The sequence below is a fragment of the Leuciscus leuciscus genome (genome assembly GCF_965113295.1).
Source record: "Leuciscus leuciscus genome assembly, chromosome: 16".
NCBI classification, from domain to species: Eukaryota; Metazoa; Chordata; class Actinopteri; order Cypriniformes; family Leuciscidae; genus Leuciscus; species Leuciscus leuciscus.
This window is the reverse complement of record NC_138740.1, coordinates 1,894,366-1,913,725: the sequence shown is the minus strand read 5'-3', so window position 1 is coordinate 1,913,725 and position 19,360 is coordinate 1,894,366. Positions and strand designations below refer to the sequence as shown.

The 19,360-nt window shown below is 41.8% G+C and overlaps 1 protein-coding gene across 1 annotated transcript in view; it reads left to right on the top strand.

Annotated features, from left to right (window-relative positions):
• rapgef6 (Rap guanine nucleotide exchange factor (GEF) 6) overlaps positions 1 to 13,620 on the top strand; it is a 165,445-nt gene extending 151,825 nt beyond the window's left edge. Inside the window, 7 exon segments of the mRNA XM_082140848.1 lie at positions 2,156 to 2,335; positions 3,164 to 3,289; positions 5,469 to 5,561; positions 6,536 to 6,710; positions 7,885 to 8,303; positions 10,216 to 10,530; positions 12,564 to 13,620. Coding sequence (XP_081996974.1) covers positions 2,156 to 2,335; positions 3,164 to 3,289; positions 5,469 to 5,561; positions 6,536 to 6,710; positions 7,885 to 8,303; positions 10,216 to 10,530; positions 12,564 to 12,586 — 1,331 coding nt within the window. The 3' untranslated portion in view covers positions 12,587 to 13,620.
• Positions 13,621 to 19,360: the final 5,740 nt, after the last annotated feature.

Sequence of the window (19,360 nt, the reverse complement as noted above, 5' to 3'; positions counted from 1 at the left end):
TGGTGTGTGTGTGTGTGTTACCAGATTAACTGACCCTGCTACTGTCCCTGTCACTCAAACTCAGTTCCTTGTGTGTGTGTGTGTGTGTGTGTGTGTGTGTGTGTGTGTGTGTGTGTGTGTGTGTGTGTGTGTGTGTGTGTGTGTGTGTGTGTGTGTGTGTGTGTGTGTGTGTGTGTGTGTGTGTGTGTGTGTCTAACTGTCGCTGCTGCTCGAGCTGTCTAGAGGCCGTTTGCATAAACTGCTTAGGCTAGTCTTAAAAGTTAGTCATCTAAATGTTTTCTTCAAGACTGGCGCTAACTTTTTTTAAGTCAGTTACATAAAGGGGTGGTGGTGGCGCAATGGATAAGACACATGCCTTTGGTGTGAGAGACCCGGGTTCGAATCCACTGTGAGACACCAATGTGTCCCTGAGCAAGACACTTAACCCCTAGTTGCTCCAGAGGCGTGCGACCTCTGACATATATAGCAATTGTAAGTCGCTTTGGACAAAAGCGTCAGCAAAATGTAAATGTAAAGAGGAAGATCTGTCTAATCTGAATCAGAAAGTAAGACTGATTACCTCTTGACTGATTTTTTCTGCAACAGATTTCACACGGCTGGTCACTGCCATCTAGTGGGCGGAAGGAAAAGTGCTAGATATCAGATTGAGAAGTTCACTTATCTGGATTTGCTTGATGTCCATGATGCTGTCCTTCAGCTGAGTAGTCGCAGGAGCTCAGTGGGCTTTCTAGTTTTGTTCATGTTTGTGATGAGGTCTTGAAACGATCTGGGCCTTTGGTTCATCTCAGACTGTAGAGAGTTGTACTATAGCCTAGTGTTTAGTTGAATTAATGAATGAACATCAGTAGCTCTGTTTCCATCCAACGCTGCAAGTCTAACTGTAACACTTTACAATAAGGAGTTTGATCTCTTTACATTAGTTAACCTGAACTAACAATAAACAATCATTCTACAGCATTTATGTATTTTAATGTTTATTTCATCATTTACTAATATATTATTAAAATCAAAAGTTGTGCATGTTAAATTATGTAATGAACATACTAGCACTGAACAGTTGAAGTTTATTTACTAACATTAACAAAGATTAATAAACAAATGTAACACATCAACTAATGTAAACTAATGGGACCTTATTATAAAGTGTTACCAGTTTATTATGGGTTTGAATACGGCACAAAACATTTGCAAATAAAGCGTCATTCATTCAAGAGAACATAATCATCACTTCCTGGGAAATTGGCTCAGAATATCAGTAATAGACTGTAAGTTTCTGCATCGTGGCTGTTTTCCCTCCATCATAAACGAGTGTGTCTCAGAGCGTCAGAGCGAAACTCGGTAACCGCTGTCATGTTCTCCAGCGTTCGGATGCTGGTGTTCGGGAACACACTCGTGTGTGTGAGACGCTTCTGGAGGGAGTTACACCACATCATTCTGATCACACACACACTTTCAGAAACACCAAACCAACGTTAGAGATGCTGCGACGCCATTGGTCCGCTTGTTACTCCAGTTATCCAATCACAGCTGACGCTGAGGCAAAGTCACATGAGGTTTTGAGGGATTTATTCAGTAAATGTGTTTCCATCGAAGTTTATTCACGTCTTCTTCTAAAAAAATCACTTTTTTTCCATCCAGTTTAAAAAAAAAAGCGAAATCCCCAAATCTGCATAAAAACAGGTGGATGGAAACACAACTAATGATGACACTATGATGATCTGTCACTCAAACTCAGGTCCTGGTGTTGTTGTGTGAGGGTCAAGACTTGGTTTTAGGGATAAGGTTATAATGAGGTTTAGGGTCAGGGGTCGGGCTAGGCACTTAGTTGTGATGGGTAAGGTTAGGGTAAGCGGCTAGAGATTGCATTGAGTCAATGAATGTCCTCATAAAGATAGATGTACAAGAGAGTGTGTGTGTGTGTGTGTGTGTGTGTGTGTGTGTGTGTGTGTGTGTGTGTGTGTGTGTGTGTGTGTGTGTGTGTGTGTGTGTGTGTGTGTGTGTGTGTGTGTGTGTGTGTGTGTGTGTGTGTGTGTGTGTGTGTGTGTGTGTGTGTGTGTGTGTGTGTGTGTGTGTGTGTTCCTGCAGTGTCGAAGAACGCTATGATGATCTGTCACTCAGACTCAGTTCCTGATGGTGTGTGTGTGTGTTCCTGCAGTGTCGAAGAACCTGAACGAGCGGCGCTCCACTAAGTCGGACATGTCTCCGGTGTCGCTGCGCTCGGGTCTGTCCTCCTCCAGGCCGCAGAACCGTGTGTCTCAGGTGCTTCAGGTTCCTCCCGTTAGCCTGTACCCGCTGCGCAAGAAGAGCCTCGCTAAAGACCTGAGCGCCTCCTTCAGTACGTGACCCGTCTCCATCTCACACATGTGCTACACCATCATCACCGTGATGCATTCGGGTCCTCACACACATTTCCGTCATTTTACAGATATCATTTTGACTTATTCTATCGAGCCTTTTTTCATAAAACAAGCAAAAAATGCTTTTCTTACTTGGTATTTTTGTCTTGTTTCCAGTCCATATATCTCAAAATATCAAGATTTTTTATTTTGGGTCATCATACACAATTCCATAATTTTACATATGTGACCCTGGACCACAAAACCAGCCATAAGAGTAAATTTTTTATTCAGAGATACTGAATAAATAAGCTTTCCATTGATGTATGGTTTGTTAGGATAGGACAATATTTGGGTTGAGATACAACTATTTGAACATCTGGAATATGAGGATGCAATAAAATCAAAACATTGAGAAAATCTCCTTTAAAGTTGTCCATTTATGTTCATGATTGTGCTGCATTGACTCACAAAAATATATTTTTTAATATATTTACGGTAGGAAATGTACAAAATATCCTCATGGAACATGATCTTTTCTTAATATCCTAATGATTTTTGGCATAAAAGAAAAATCGATAATTTTGACCCATACAATGTATTGTTGGCTATCGCCACAAATATACCCGTGCGACATGTGACTGGTTTTGTGGTCCAGGGTCACATATAGTTTTTAGTTGATTGGGCTTTTATGTTTTGTTTTAAGCTGTGATAGTGTTATCTGTGTTTTATTTTTCTTTGATTTAAATTGTAGCACTTTGTAAAGCACGTGGTGATTTCTCTCTGTGATATGTGCTTTATAAATAAAGTTAACTTACTCACTTCAGGTCCCAACTCGCCTCAGACGCCGAAGAAAGCCGACGACGCGAGCGTGAAGAGAGCCGAGGACCCGTCCACCGTCTCATCCCTGCACTCCAGTCCCACCGTCTCCCCTCAGGGATCTCCTCGCAAAGGTGCGACAAACCATCTCAGTCACACATTTAATCATTTAGCAGACACCTTTGACCAAAGCGACTTACAAATGAGGAATACAGCAGGTGGGTCATCATGAAGAGGCCAAAACAACACAAGAAGTGCTCAAAATACAGTTCACGCATCGCTTAGAGGAGCATGAGCCAGACAAGCGAGGGTTAAAGAACATTTTTTAAACATAAGACATGATTGTATTTTCTGTTCCTGGTCTTCTGCTGTATTCAGCTCAGTAGTGGCTCTCAACTTCTCCTCATGTACATGCTGAAAGCGGACGCACTGGAGCAGATGTTAACTCTATAAAGCTACTGTATCATATTAGATTCACACATTTCTAACGCCTCTAACATGATCAGTAAACCTGTCGCACACAGTCTCCTCCAGTCCTTCTGTCCCTGACTGAGTTTAGACTCTTTTATCAAGTCTTTTAGTGTAATTGTACAATCGTCCTCCTTCAGCTCGTGTGTTTCTGCTGTCAAATCTGCTCTGATTTTATCAAGGAAACATAAGAATAACTTTCATATTGTTAGTAATATGGACGCAGCTTCGGTTTACTTGATTATCCAGACATCTTTCTTTTTTTTTTCTTTTTTTTAAATCAAGTATCAAATATTATCATCAGGCTTTTGATCACGTTTATTTTTTCATCTCTCAATCATTGTTGTATTGCATTGCATTATATGTTCTAAAACTACAGAGCTTTGATCATAAAACTAAGCTTTAAAGGTGCAATGTGTCATATTTCTGAGGATCTATTGACAGAAATGCAATATAAAATCCATAACTATGTTTTCAGTGGTGTATAAAGACCTTACTTAATGAACCGTTATGTTTTTATTACCTTAGAATGAGTCATTTATATCTACATAACCGTGGGTACCCCCTTCTATGAAGATCGACATATTGTGACGTCATGTATCTACCGTAGCCGACAGCGAACAAACAGCGCTAAAGAAACCTCATTGCTTGACTTGCTACTCTCTGCTGCTGACTCAGACTCAGACGACGACATCTTTTGTCTTACGTCGGCCACCGTAGCTTCTCATTCGAGTTTGAAAACCGAGGGATAGGCCGCGAGTGACTTGCTGTTTGCAATTCGCATAGCTCACCACTAGATGCCGCTAAAAATCACACACTGCACCTTTAAATCATCTTACTAAGACATTATTGGCAGATATAGAGTTACGAGAGTGATTTTATATGATTTTATGGCAGTATCTGCTATACTGTTATAAAGATCTCATTGGTTTACATCACAAGCATCAGAATTTCATCTTATTTTTTGGCCATATAAATATATTAATGATGGGCAACCATCAATCATGATTAATCACATCCAAAATAAAAGTTTGTGTTTACATAATATGTGTGTGTGTACTGTGTATATATAAATACACACACATGCATGTATACAGGGTGGGCCATTTATATGGATACACCGTGGTGGCATGGGAGTGGTTGGTGATATTGAGGTCCTGTTTGTGGCACATTAGTATATGTCATGGTCACCACCCATCTTGAGGAGTTTGCCCCCTCACATGTACTGGTGTGCCACAAACGGGACTTTGGTGTCACCAGCCATTCCCATGTTGTTGCGGTGTATCCATATAAATGGCCCACCCTGTATATTTAAGAAATATTTGCATGTATATACTGTATATATATTTATACATAATTTATATTATATATAAATATTAATATTTTATATATAAATAACAAATTTTTTCTTAAATATTTACATGCATATGTGTGTGTATTTATATATACACAGTACTCACACACATATTATGTAAACACAAACTTTTATTTTGGATGCCCAGCACTAAAACATATCAGTGCATATTTTTATATGCACTATATATATATTTGAAAATTATGTTGTTAAAAGGCCTGATAAACTTCCATTTTAAAAGACTATTATTTCATATGTCAGGCATTACAGGGTTAATTGTGTCTCTAATGATATGCATGCATTAAGGCTTCATTGATTCTGAAATATCCCCATGATTCATTGATTCTGAAATGCATAACTTAGATCACCTCTAAATCAAGACTCATACATTTTCTGTAAAGCTGCTTTGAAACGACGTGCAGTGTGATAAGCGCTATACAAATAAATGTGAATTGAATTGATCCTGATATTTTCCCATGATTCTCTCCCAGCAGGCGGAGCTCCCAGACTGAATCTGTCGGGTTCGTCGTCGTCTCTGGCCAGCGAGGTCAACACTCGAGCGCCGGCGCGCACATACGGCATAGGTGGGGCTTTCCTTCATAGACAGATCCTGAAGATGACCTGTCCGAGCGACAGACAGCACGAGAATAGACAGAGACCGCAAGAGAAGCCACGCAAGCGCTTCAGGTCCCCCTTCACACTCTTTAGAGACAGGAGCCAGTCCAGGGACAGAAGCGAGGCGTTGAGACAGGACGATCAGCAGCAGACAGACAGTCTCAAATACACTGAGAAGACAGACAGACACTGCAGGAGGAGAACTGTGTGATGACCTGTTCACGTGTCACCTGAGTTAAACACTAGTTCAGCCAGAGATCCTGTCATCATCATCATCGAGCCACATTCACTCAGTTTTCTCTCAAAGCTGACAGGTTTGATGCCGATCACAACACGATTAGATCGAGTGTGTGGTTCATTATTGGTTATTCGTCACACAAAACCATCACCGTTTGTGTTTCACTCGAGTTGAGTGATTGATGGCAGGATCTTTGAAGTGCTTTTAAGTGTAATGTCATGCATTGTTCAGGGAGTCGATGAGTTGATGAGGATCCTGTCATCGAGCCACACTCTCAGATGTCATTTGAGTGATCAAAGTTGACACGTCAAGATAGGTCGCAACACGATTAGATCGAGTGTGTGATTCATTTTTATTTATTTTTTCACACAAAACACTCACCGTTTGTGTTTCACGCGAGTTGAGTGAATGATGGCAGGATCTTTGAAGTGCTTTTAAGTGTAATGTCATGCATTGTTCAGGGAGTTGATGTGTTGTTCAGGGAGTTGATGAGTTGATGTGTTGTTCAGAGAGCAGATGAGTTGAGATGTGTTGTGAGTGTGCCATCGTCGATGGTTCTTCACTTTAAATGATCTGGCTGTGAGTTTCCTCAGTTGTGTAATAAAGGCAGGTGTTTGCATTGCTCTGTTGGCTCCGTGTCGTGCTCTTGATGTCCTACGAGTGTGACGACACACACACTGATCTTCTGTCTGCTCTCTTTGATAGGTTACGCCCTGATGCCCGTCGTCAGATCTGATCTGTCGGACTCCAGCGAGATCTCCTCCCGCTCCAGCATCGTCAGTAACAGCTCTGTGGACTCCATGCTCACAGCAAACACCGTCAGCTGCCCGTCAGAGACGCCCGTGAACACTCACGCCGACCTCACGCAGCCCGGCACCAGGTGCATATCACACTACACCTCAGCGTTTTGTTGAAGATTGAAGTTCGAAATTGATTATGGGTAACATAATGCTATCTGTGTCTTTGTTTGATCATAATGCACAAACTAATCACAAACAAAGTAGTCTTTGATAATGCCTAAATCTCTATACAAATGCAAAACTTAATAGAAGTAAGTAATTATGTCTGGAAATGTCAGCCCGGCACGAGGTATATGTCCCACAACACCTTTTTTTTTGTGAAGTTCAACTTTGATTACGAGTAACAAAATGCTTTTTCAATTGGTCTATTGTTTAAAAACAGCAGATGATTTGGGCTAATTCTAATTATATCCTGTCAATCAAAAGGGTGCTTAAAAACTTGTCAGACCAGTTGTAAGTCTCCAGTTGTAAGTCTCCAGTTATTGACTCCAGTTGTAAGTTTCCAGTTATAAGTCTCCAGTTGTAAGTCTCCAGTTGTAAGTCTCCAGTTGTAAGTCTCCAGTTATTGACTCCAGTTGTAAGTCTCCAGTTATTGACTCCAGTTGTAAGTCTCCAGTTGTAAGTCTCCAGTTATTGACTCCAGTTGTAAGTCTCCAGTTATTGACTCCAGTTGTAAGTCTCCAGTTGTAAGTCTCCAGTTATTGACTCCAGTTGTAAGTCTCCAGTTATTGACTCCAGTTGTAAGTCTCCAGTTGTAAGTCTCCAGTTATAAGTCTCCAGTTATTGACTCCAGTTGTAAGTCTCCAGTTATAAGTCTCCAGTTATTGACTCCAGTTATAAGTCTCCAGTTGTAAGTCTCCAGTTGTAAGTCTCCAGTTATTGACTCCAGTTATTGACTCCAGTTATAAGTCTCCAGTTGTAAGTCTCCAGTTATTGACTCCAGTTATAAGTCTCCAGTTATTGTCTCCAGTTATTGACTCCAGTTGTAAGTCTCCAGTTATAAGTCTCCAGTTATTGACTCCAGTTGTAAGTCTCCAGTTGTAAGTTTCCAGTTATTGACTCCAGTTGTAAGTCTCCAGTTATTGACTCCAGTTGTAAGTCTCCAGTTATTAGTCTCCAGTTATTGACTCCAGTTGTAAGTCTCCAGTTATTGACTCCAGTTATTAGTCTCCAGTTATTAGTCTCCAGTTGTAAGTCTCCAGTTGTACGTTTATTTTCCACTCTCAGTCACTGTGCACTTTTCTTTTGCCGTAGTTCATCTTCACCTCGACCCTCTGCGATGAGGGAGTCCAGAGTCCCATGTTCGACGAGTGGTGAGGAGCTGACGGTACCCGAACACTCCTCGGTCTCTGAGATGGCCGACAGCGGGCGCGGGAGCTGGACCTCCTGCTCCAGTAACTCCCACGACAGCCTCCAGACTCTCCCAGGGCCGCGCGGCCCGGACCTGCTCACCCACCGCCACACGCCCATGGGCGGCCCGATCGCTGAGGTGGAGACCGGCTCCAGAGACGGCTCTGAGCTCAGTCAGTCCTCTAGCTCGCTGTCGGACACTTACGAGGGAAGCTACGGCACCATCAAACGCAAGAGCTCAGATCACGCCGCCTCCGACGGGCAGAACAGCACAGATCCTGCGTACAAGATGATCACGTCCAGCACGGAGAAGGGACTCATAGGTGAGCGTCAGCTTCGGCTTCTACACGTGACACGGCAGATTTCACTATCCTCTCAATGTGCAGCTCTTTTGGCTTGCGCTGCTGAGTGCTTGTGTCTTGATACCTCGAGGACACACATGTATATATACAGTATATAGAAGTCAACATTTGAAGTGGATCAAAACCTTTCATCAAAGTTATACATGAATTTTGAACAATACCCGTTCTTGAACTTTTTTGATCCACTTCAAATGTTGACCACTGTACATCAGTAGAGCGATTTACCCAGGACGTCCTGCGCTTTCCACAAATAGGGCATAAACTGGTGTCTTGATACACTTTTACAATAAAGACATCCAGTCAAAGTCAGATGTATTTGGACAGTGCATTTTCTCATCTATGCTCAAAAAGGGGGTTGACAGTTAAAAGATTACCTTTATTTTCAACAAGTAATGTCTCTGATTTCAGGCAGAATTACTATAATGTGATGGCGTTCCTTACTGTGGTTGAAAATTACAAATATTGTAGATATTTTGGTGTTATCACCTACCTCCAAGTACTTTAAACAGTGAGTTGCTAGAAAGTCAACACATGATGCTTTGGTGCCTCGGTGAGCAATCAGTTGTCCTGTAATCTAGCTAGTTTTAAAGTCAAATCAACTCACCTTTATTTATACAGCGCTGTTTACAATACAGAGTGTTTCAAAGCAGCTTTACAGAGATAACAGGAAAATAATGCAACAAAGTTTGTTTCTAGAAGAAAATATTGTCATATTCCAGCTTAAGAAAGTTCAGTGATGGTTCATTTTTGTTGTAAAAAAGTTATTAATTTAGTTTATTTATATATATATAGCCGCTCAGTTCAGTTCTCACACATCCAATGCACTTAAATTCATACAAAATCTGTTGCACTGATCTTCAGTTCATAGTAGAAGAACACAGTTTATTAGTCACTTCTTTTAATGACCAAACCCAACATTCAGCCTCATTAAAAAAACATTGGAACATTTGTTCCAAAAAGAACAAAAAGGACATGAACATCACTATCATTAACTATAAACTAGTTAGAGAATCAACCCGTGACACATTTTCATTTCTACATGCTATTCAGGGTTTGAAATGAACACTCGCCAAATGTGGGTATTATTTAACTGTGGCGTGTAACGCTGTCAGATCACGAGCCAATTTGCCGTGTTAATTATTATATTTACTCAGTTTGCTGGGAGTTCGTGTAAGACAAATCTGCGCAGATTTAGCGCAAATAACCATGAGTCATGATATATTAAATACAGTGTATTGTGAAGAATCTGCTCATATCTGGCTGACTTGAACACACAGGTCTCTATACAACAAATAACGGCGCACTTGTTCATTTGCATTGAAGCAAAAGAGAAGATTAAAACGTGTTTTCTGTTAAACAAATGCTTATTTTCCAACATCCTACAATTTTAGCAAATCCTGGCTTATCCTGAGACCACAGGTTTGAATAAGGAATTAATGTATGAAATCCAAATTTCAAGCTGTGACATAGTCTGGTTTATTTATTTATTTATTATTATTATGTTTTTTTGTTTTTTTGGCTAGTAGAAGTTCTGAATGGCCGGTAACTTAAAAATGTAGTAGCCAAATTGGCCGATTAGTGAAAAAGTAAATTTCAAACCCTGGTTCTGTTTATTTAATGTTCTTCTATCAGAGATAAATGTTGCAGACGCACGAGTTCAGGACGTGTGTTTATGCCCTGTTTGTGTGAAGCGTTCAGCGTTCATCCTCGACGTGACTCGTGCATGCTTGTGTCAGTTTCTTTGATTTACGTACCCCGTTTCTTTAATTGATGTTTGCCTTGTGTCTGTGTCTGTGTGTGTTTGTGTGTGTTTTCTGTGCTCCTTCCCCTTCATCACATCACTTCCTGCACCTGTCCTCCTGCTTCCTGCCAGTGTACTGTGTAACATCACCCTGCAAAGACGATAGGTTCACGGCGCCGCCCCCGACCCCGGCGGGGTACCAGGGCCTGAGTCTGGGCGACACACTCGTGCGAGACGGAGGAAAAGCCCACGTAAAGCCGCCCGATTATAGCGTGGCCTTGCAGAGGTGCAAGCTGAGACACAGCCTGGCCGAGCCCAACCTGTCCCGGCCGCCCAGTGTTACTCTCCAAACTCAGGCTGAGAGCGAGGAGGGTACGTGGCCGATCCCTGCGGAGCTCGGAAACACGGCCGGCTCGCATTTCACCCCCACTGCTGAAGAAGCTAATGGTATTTTACATGGGGAAAATATGATTCATGACTACTTCTGTATCACGGTAGCATTTGTGGAGTTTAATCAAAGCCGATATTAAAGGAGTGGTTCACTTCAGAATTACAATTTCCTGATCATTTTCTCACCCTTACATCTAAAGAAGCCAATGGTATTTTACACAAGGAAAATATGATTCATGACTACTTCTGTATCACGGTAGCATTTGTGGAGTTTAATCAAAGCTGATATTAAAGGAGTGGTTCACTTCAGAATTACAATTTCCTGATCATTTTCTCCACATCTAAAGAAGCCAATGGTATTTTACACGAAGCAAATATGATTTTTTTTAACTACTTCTGTATCACTGTAGTATTTGTTGTGCCGAGTTTAATCAAAGCTGATATTAAGGCAAGACATACAGGCAAAAACATGCACTGGTTTTTATTTGCGTTTTGCAATTTTTATTTGTGTTCATAGATTGTGACTTCTTTTATCCACTTCAGGAGTTTTAAATACTCCATACTTTACAATGTTTTTTCTATCTATATTCTGAAGGTTTGTTCATGACCATTTAATTGCTAAAAACATGCTGAAAATTTTTCTCTCTCTCTCGCTCTCTCTCTCTCTCTCTCTCTCTCACTCTCTCTCTCTTTCTCTTTCTCTTTCTCTCTCTCTCTCTCTCTCTCGCTCTCTCTCTCTCTCTCTCTCTCTCTCTCTCTCTCTCTCTCTCTCTCTCTCTCTCTCTCTCTCTCTCTCTCTCTCTCTCTCTCTCTCTCGACTGTATTTTCTAATTTATGGAGTCATATAAAGAGAAATCCGAAATCCCCTACATAAAAAACCTTTATAGGTGACATATTATGCCCCTTTTCACAAGATGTAATATAAATCTATGGTGTCCTCAGAATGTGTCTGTGAAATTTCTGCTCAAAATACCAGATCATTTATTAGAGCTTGTCAAATTTGCCCCTTTTTGGGTGTGAGCAAAAACACGTTCAGAAGAGGGCGGAGTCTTTACACAAGCTTCAGAAACTCCAGCAATAACAAAACAGGCCAATCTCACTCATCCAGAATCCCAGAATAACCAGTAGCGAGTGCAGCCTTACGGAGAGACTCAAGAGTTTCAAGAGTTTTTCAGGAAGAGACTCAGTTTCAGGCTTTGCTGGATCTTCTGCCAGTGCGTTAGAACTGGTCTCTGTTGTCGCTTCTGAAACCAAATGTCGGCTGGTGTGTGTAAACGTGCAGATTAAGGGCCGGTAATATTATAATAAGATCCTCTTCATACATCAGAAGGAGAGCGAAATCTGATCGGCTTATTTTTTGACATGCTTGCAGAGAAAGACTCACCAGAACACAGTTACTGGGTTTCAACTTTTAATGTTTTCTGGGTTGGTAGAAGCACTGGACCCGATTATAGCACTTACACACGGACAAACTCAGATTTTCATATGTCCCCTTTAATATGTCAACAAAATCAAACAAGAATTTTTAACCTGGCTTTATCCAATGTAGTGCAGATTTCTGTTCCGGAAATGTTTGCAAAAGAATGCATATTTAATTAGATAATCTAATGCCTCGCTTGTATATTTAAGCAACATTTCAGAAAATCTGTTATACTTTTACTCTATTCTCCTGGGGTGTCTTGCCTTAATAAAATAACAACAGAGGAAGAGAATACTCACTGGCAATATCCCGGACGAGCCCCCCGATCAGACAAACTCAACGCTAATCAGAAAATCATCATTATTAGTGTGTTTTCCAATTCAGTGGCTGTAAAACGAATACTATGGTGATGCAGAAATGCTTTATAGTCTAAACAATGCATTTTTCTCTTAAATTAACTCTTTGTCTGTGTACAAAATAGGTTTATTTTATGCAAAATATCATTTCCGTTGGGGTGAAATGTGAGCTGGTGATGTTTTGGTGACCTCGGGTGTAAGTAGCGTTTGAGGTTTGGGATGTGCCGTTGCTGTCCGTCTGTGTCGATGCTTCGTTGTGTGTCGATGACGCTCTCAGCGCTTTAACTGACCCTCTTCATGTGTGTGTGTTTCAGATGAGCAGGTTTCTGCCGTGTGACTGGACCTCAGCGCTTCACACACACACTCCTGGTTCATGCCAGAGAAAGGTACAGGTTTGCACCAGTTAAACAAAAGTCGTTTAACTACAAAAACCTGTCTATCCTTGATCATCGACCAACTCGCTGGAGAAAGACTGTCCAGCCAACGCTCTCAGAAGTGAAGCCGGACCCGGTTCTCCAACACCTCTTTTCAGTTCACACACACTGTTCACCATCCAACCGGTTCCTCTGGGAGAAAACCCACTCTTGTCTCAGTGTGTGAGCATCACACCATGTGCATGCAGCACCTTCTTGAATCAAACACAGATGAATCATGGTCCAGAGACGAGCGGTACTGGCGCACTCCTTCTGGACGTGTGTATAGATGAACAAGGTTACGCCTCATTACGCATGATTTCAGCAACGTTTACACACGTTCTCGGTTTACAGTGTTTCTTCTCGCTGAAATGCGCATTGTCTGCCTAGTTTTTTACGCAATAATAACGTCAATAATGACGTTGTCCGATTGTACAGTCTCAGATGTCGGATTTGCTACTCCTGTCGTTGTACATAGTGAGCGAGATCAATATTGCTTGTCGAGGGGAAATATATTTATATGCTAGATGTGCATTTTCGGTCCTTGTTAGTTAATGCTCTTTGGACAGAACATTTTGTATAGAATGCAAATGGTTTCATAGTCGTTTCTCTCTGTAAGCAAATGAACACATTTGTATATGAACTAAACCTTCGATGTATAGGGTTGAAATAAATGTATTATATTAAGGGACAATAACTGGAGTATTACATTTTTATCGTTTACTTTACCCGTCTGGACCCAGATGCTTTTCCTCTAATTGTTATTTTATTTTTTTGAGTATGTTGTTTTGCTATGAACAGCATTGATTGTATTAATGATATAAGCATAAAGGGTTTTTTAATGTATGTTTTATTGTAAATGAATGTTATGATCATGTACAGCTGAGAAGAGAGTGCGCTATATAAACTGTATTTTCACTATTTTGTTGAAATAAATCGGGGGTTGTGACCGCTCCTGTTACTGGGCAGAAATGATTTCTTTCTGGAGACTGCTAATGTCACGTGTTCAGTGTAAAGCTGGGGACACATTTGGCAAAGGGCTGAAACAGTCTAAGACTGAACTCAACACACTTAAAGACTCAAAGAGTTTAGCCTTTGACATTCAGAAGAGCACAAACCTAACCTTTACTTGCTTGCTTACACTACACAACACACTTAACGATTGGTGTCACGTCGGGACATTCTGCCGAACTCAACTGTGTTAGAGCTTGCACTGAAAAAACATGGATGTCAACCATAGACTGTAAAAAAAGATGGACGACGCACCTTCAGTCTCTGCCATTGTAGAAAATTGAAACCGGCAATGTCCAAATATGGCTTCTTGGCGCCCGAGTCACGGTATCACTGCCGCGCTCTCACTCCCGCAGACTTGGTTAGTACAGTTTACTGCAGAACAACTCATTATGTCAGTGTGAACAGTTATGGAAATATAGAAATGAAAGCTCCAATCTCCTCCCGAAAATCACGAAAGTCGGATGGTGTCCAACCTGGTTGTCCTGGGACTAACTCCTGGCTTGGCCAATCATCTCCAAAAGATCATTGATGTGTGGCATGTGTAGTAAATTAGCTCAAAATAAATATTAATAATCAATCATAACTTAATAACATAATCATAAGAATTAATTTAATGTAGTAAAATTAATATTACGATCAATCAACCATTTCGTCCCGTGAACACTCAATGTTAATTGTTTATTAAATCTAAGAAATATTCATTTCTGGGGAGGGAAATGTCTTTCTTACTGTACAGTCCTACTAAGAGCCCGTAGTCAAAATCTAAATCGTAAAATAAACTTTGTTGCAAGCAGAGAATCAGAATAAAATATGTATTGTGCACAAGTTTTATTAACTAAATCACAAACATAAGGCAAGGCAAGTTTATTCATATAGCACATTTCATACACTATGTAAAGCACTTTGAATTGCCATAGAGAGGAATAAAAATAATCACAAAATAAAAGCAAGGAAAATTCAAACCGTTATTCAAAAGCTTTACATAGAAAGGAATTATAATAATCACACTATAGCAGTTCATAGAGCTTTGCATAGAAAATAGACACAAAATAAAAGCAGGGGAAATTAAAACAGTTATAAAAGGAATTAAAAGAGATCAATTATACAGTTATGAAATTAATTAGAGTAAAATTAATTAAAATAGTGAATAAACTTCTCGTCTGGCAAAACACCGGTGTATCTTATTTTGAATCTGAGATTTCCCCATGACGGCCAGTATTCTTCTGTCGATTTTCATATACCGTGGATTATCTGAGCCCACCAGACCAGTAATCTGTACCAATCCAGACCAGTAATCTGTACTAGACACCACAGTGTTCCCTTGATAATCCATACCAGACTAGTAATCTGTACTAGACACCTCAGTGTTCTCTTGATAATCCATACCAGACTAATAATCTGTACTAGACACCAGTGTTCTCTTGATAATCCATACCAGACTAGTAATCTGTACTAGTCACCACAGTGTTCTCTTGATAATCCATACCAGACTAATAATCTGTACTAGACACCAGTGTTCTCTTGATAATCCATACCAGACTAGTAATCTGTACTAGACACCACAGTGTTCTCTTGATAATCCATACCAGACTAGTAATCTGTACTAGTCCCCACAGTGTTCCCTTGATAATCCATACCAGACTAGTAATCTGTACTAGTCCTCACAGTGTTCCCTTGATAATCCATACCAGACTAGTAATCTGTACTAGTCCCCACAGTGTTCTCTTGATAATCCATACCAGACTAGTAATCTGTACTAGTCCCCACAGTGTTCCCTTGACCGTCATGAGTCAATCCCTCTCAAACTCCACAGAAAGGTGAGCACTTGCTCAATAATTTGGTCATCAGGACCATCGGTTTTCCCCCACTACTACAATATCCTTCACAAAACACTGGTTATCAATCAGTGCCATTTGAGTTCAGTTTAGAATCAAAAGGAGAATGCAGAGATAAAATACAGTGTAATCAGTCGGACTAATCTAAACACACATACATACATCCATAGGTAGAATGGTAAGTGACAGAATGAAACCAGAAGCAGGAACTATGGAAAAGATCCATTTAACTATGAAAAGAACCATCAGCTTATTATTTTCAGAGCACCTCATTAAATGTATACATGCATGGCCTTTGCAGTGAAAGCATTTCTTGAAGTTCCCGAAGAAGGATTTTGATGGTCCCATGAGTCTCAATCGATTTCTTCTGCGTTGAATGAAGAAATGGTGATGAACTTGCATGGTTTAAGGTTTTCTCTCTCTCCATGAGCACATGGCCCTGGGCCAGAGACGCCAGAGAGGCCACACAGAGCAACCAGGAGAAGGGAGGAAGTCGGAAGAGTTGATGGTTGGAGTTGCAATTGACTTCTTCTGAATTGAATGAAGAAATTGTGCCGAACTCCTGATGTTGTCCTTGATTCTGTTGTGGTTGAGAGAGTCCTCTCTCTCCTGGATGAGCACATGGCTGGTTGTGGGTCGAGGCCTGATGCCCTGTGGCCTGGTGCCATGCAGGACAGCAACCTGAACGTACCGAGAAGGCCAAGAGAGAGAAGGGCTTGTGTAGAGGCAATTTAAAGCCTGAGAAAGGTCCCACCCCTTCGGGTTGGCTCGGCCAATGTGTTGTGTGTTTACCTGTGTCAGCTGTGTTGTGTGTTTACCTGTGTCAGCTGTGTTGTGTGTTTACCTGTGTCAGCTGTGTTGTGTTTACCTGTGTCAGCTGTGTTGTGTGTTTACCTGTGTCAGCTGTGTTGTGTGTTTACCTGTGTCAGCTGTGTTGTGTGTTTACCTGTGTCAGCTGTGTTGTGTGTTTACCTGTGTCAGCTGTGTTGTGTGTTTACCTGTGTCAGCTGTGTTGTGTGTTTATCTGTGTCAGCTGTGTTGTGTGTTTATCTGAGTCAGCTGTGTTGTGTGTTTATCTGTGTCAGCTTTGTTGTGTAGTTACCTGTGTCAGCTGTGTTGTGTGTTTACCTGTGTCAGCTGTGTTGTGTATTTACCTGTGTCAGCTGTGTTGTGTGTTTACCTGTGTCAGCTGTGTTGTGTAGTTACCTGTGTCAGCTGTGTTGTGTGTTTACCTGTGTCAGCTGTGTTGTGTAGTTACCTGTGTCAGCTGTGTTGTGTGTTTACCTGTGTCAGCTGTGTTGTGTGTTTACCTGTGTCAGCTGTGTTGTGTAGTTACCTGTGTCAGCTGTGTTGTGTGTTTACCTGTGTCAGCTGTGTTGTGTGTTTACCTGTGTCAGCTGTGTTGTGTGTTTACCTGTGTCAGCTGTGTTGTGTATTTACCTGTGTCAGCTGTGTTGTGTGTTTACCTGTGTCAGCTGTGTTGTGTGTTTACCTGTGTCAGCTGTGTTGTGTGTTTGCCTGTGTCAGCTGTGTTGTGTATTTACCAGTGTCAGCTGTGTTGTGTATTTACCTGTGTCAGCTGTGTTGTGTGTTTACCTGTGTCAGCTGTGTTGTCGATGCCTCGAGAGAAAAGAAAGTGCAGAGCGTGAAAGCACCAAAGTGACTGAAGGATTGCCGTAAAGCAGTATCTCTGGTCGTACGATGTGTATGACGTCATTGACATTTTGAAAGACTTTTTAAAGCAAATAAGTGACTCTAAAAAATCTAACACCCAGCAATGTCTAATTTCTTTGCATCCCCTTTCGAAAACAACATTCAAATTACTAGACAAAAAATTATATCCTGAGAAAAGTGGATTTGGAGGGGTATAGCGCCATAGACCTCCATTCATTCTGCACTCGCCCTGTGAGCGCCCTCATATGGAACAAGAGTGGAACTGCATCCGGAAGTTTATTGAATGGCACTTCTCCCCTCATTAGACTTTCTCTGCTAGCATTCTGCTAATGAACGCTGATTGGTCAGTGAAGGACTGATTACGACCAGAGAAACTTTTCCACATTAGACATTCTCTGGTACAACCTAGCAGTCAAGCATACTTTTGCGTTTTTACACTTTCGGGAACGCGACGGTGGAGCGTTTTTAAGATTTCCACTCTGGAGGGTGGTTTCACTTTTTTTGCGTTTTTACGCTCCAAAATCGCCGTCGCCGTCTAAACGAAAGGCACATCTGATCAAATATTTTTACGTTTTCACCCGCGAGCGTGAACAGGAAACAGAAAGTTTTAACGTTTCGTTTTTGAACAATAATCCTACCGGAAGGAATAACATTGCAGAATAACAAGGAGGATTGTGCTCCTGCAAATCAATTATCAAAGATGAGAAGTGTGGAATTAGTGTCATACACACACAGATTTTGTAGATTTGTAGAAGTAGGTTCAGTGCGGATGTCCCATAGTCAGCTGAAATGTGAGTATTCTTGATTACATTGTTTACAAAGTCATGCCTGTGGAAAAATATACATACAGCTGTATATCTATATATGCTTTTATATAATACTGTGCATACCTGTAGTTTACAAATTTGAGAGAAAAAGCACTCAGGTTAAACAGAAGCAGAAGCAGTGTGAATGTTTCTATTATTGGACTGGATTTTTAATTTTTTGTTTTTCATAGTTTTCTTAATAGTAATATTACAGGATAATGTGATACACAGGATGATACTCTTCCACAGGGGGTCTGCAATGGTATCGCCGGAAGTCTGGATTACAAACGTGCTATTAAGCAAGGAACAGGAGTAGGCACAGGAGTAGGCACAGGAGTAGGCACAGGAGTAGGCACAGGAGTAGGAACAGGAGTAGGAACAGGAGCAGGAACAGGAGTAGGCACAGGAGTAGGCACAGGAGTAGGCACAGGAGCAGGCACAGGAGTAGGAACAGGAGTAGGAACAGGAGTAGGAACAGGAGTAGGAACAGGAGTAGGAACAGGAGTAGGCACAGGAGCAGGAACAGGAGCAGGAACAGGAGTAGGCACAGGAGTAGGCACAGGAGTAGGCACAGGAGTAGGAACAGGAGTAGGAACAGGAGTAGGAACAGGAGTAGGAACAGGAGTAGGCACAGGAGTAGGCACAGGAGCAGGAACAGGAGTAGGCACAGGAGTAGGCACAGGAGTAGGCACAGGAGTAGGCACAGGAGCAGGCACAGGAGCAGGCACAGGAGCAGGCACAGGAGCAGGAACAGGCACAGGAGCAGGCACAGGAGCAGGCACAGGAGCAGGCACAGGAGCAGGAACAGGAGTAGGCACAGGAGTAGGCACAGGAGTAGGCACAGGAGCAGGCACAGGAGCAGGAGCAGGAACAGGCACAGGAGCAGGCACAGGAGCAGGCACAGGAGCAGGCACAGAAGCAGGCACAGGAGCAGGCACAGGAGCAGGCACAGGAGCAGGCACAGGAGCAGGAACAGGAGTAGGCACAGGAGTAGGCACAGGAGCAGGCACAGGAGCAGGCACAGGAGTAGGCACAGGAGCAGGCACAGGAGTAGGCACAGGAGCAGGCACAGGAGCAGGCACAGGAGCAGGCACAGGAGCAGGCACAGGAGCAGGCACAGGAGCAGGAACAGGAGCAGGAACAGGAGCAGGCACAGGAGCAGGCACAGGAGTAGCAATAGGAGCAACAACTGGAGTGGCTCTCCTCATGATTGCAGGAATAGTTTCAGCTGTTTTTACTATGGGGGTTGCTGCTATTGTTGCGGGAATTGGAGCAGTTGTGGTTACAGCTGGTATCTGGCAATTCATAAAAACACAGCAGGAGAAGAAAATGAAACAAAGCATTGAAACTGAACTTGAAGAACTTCAGA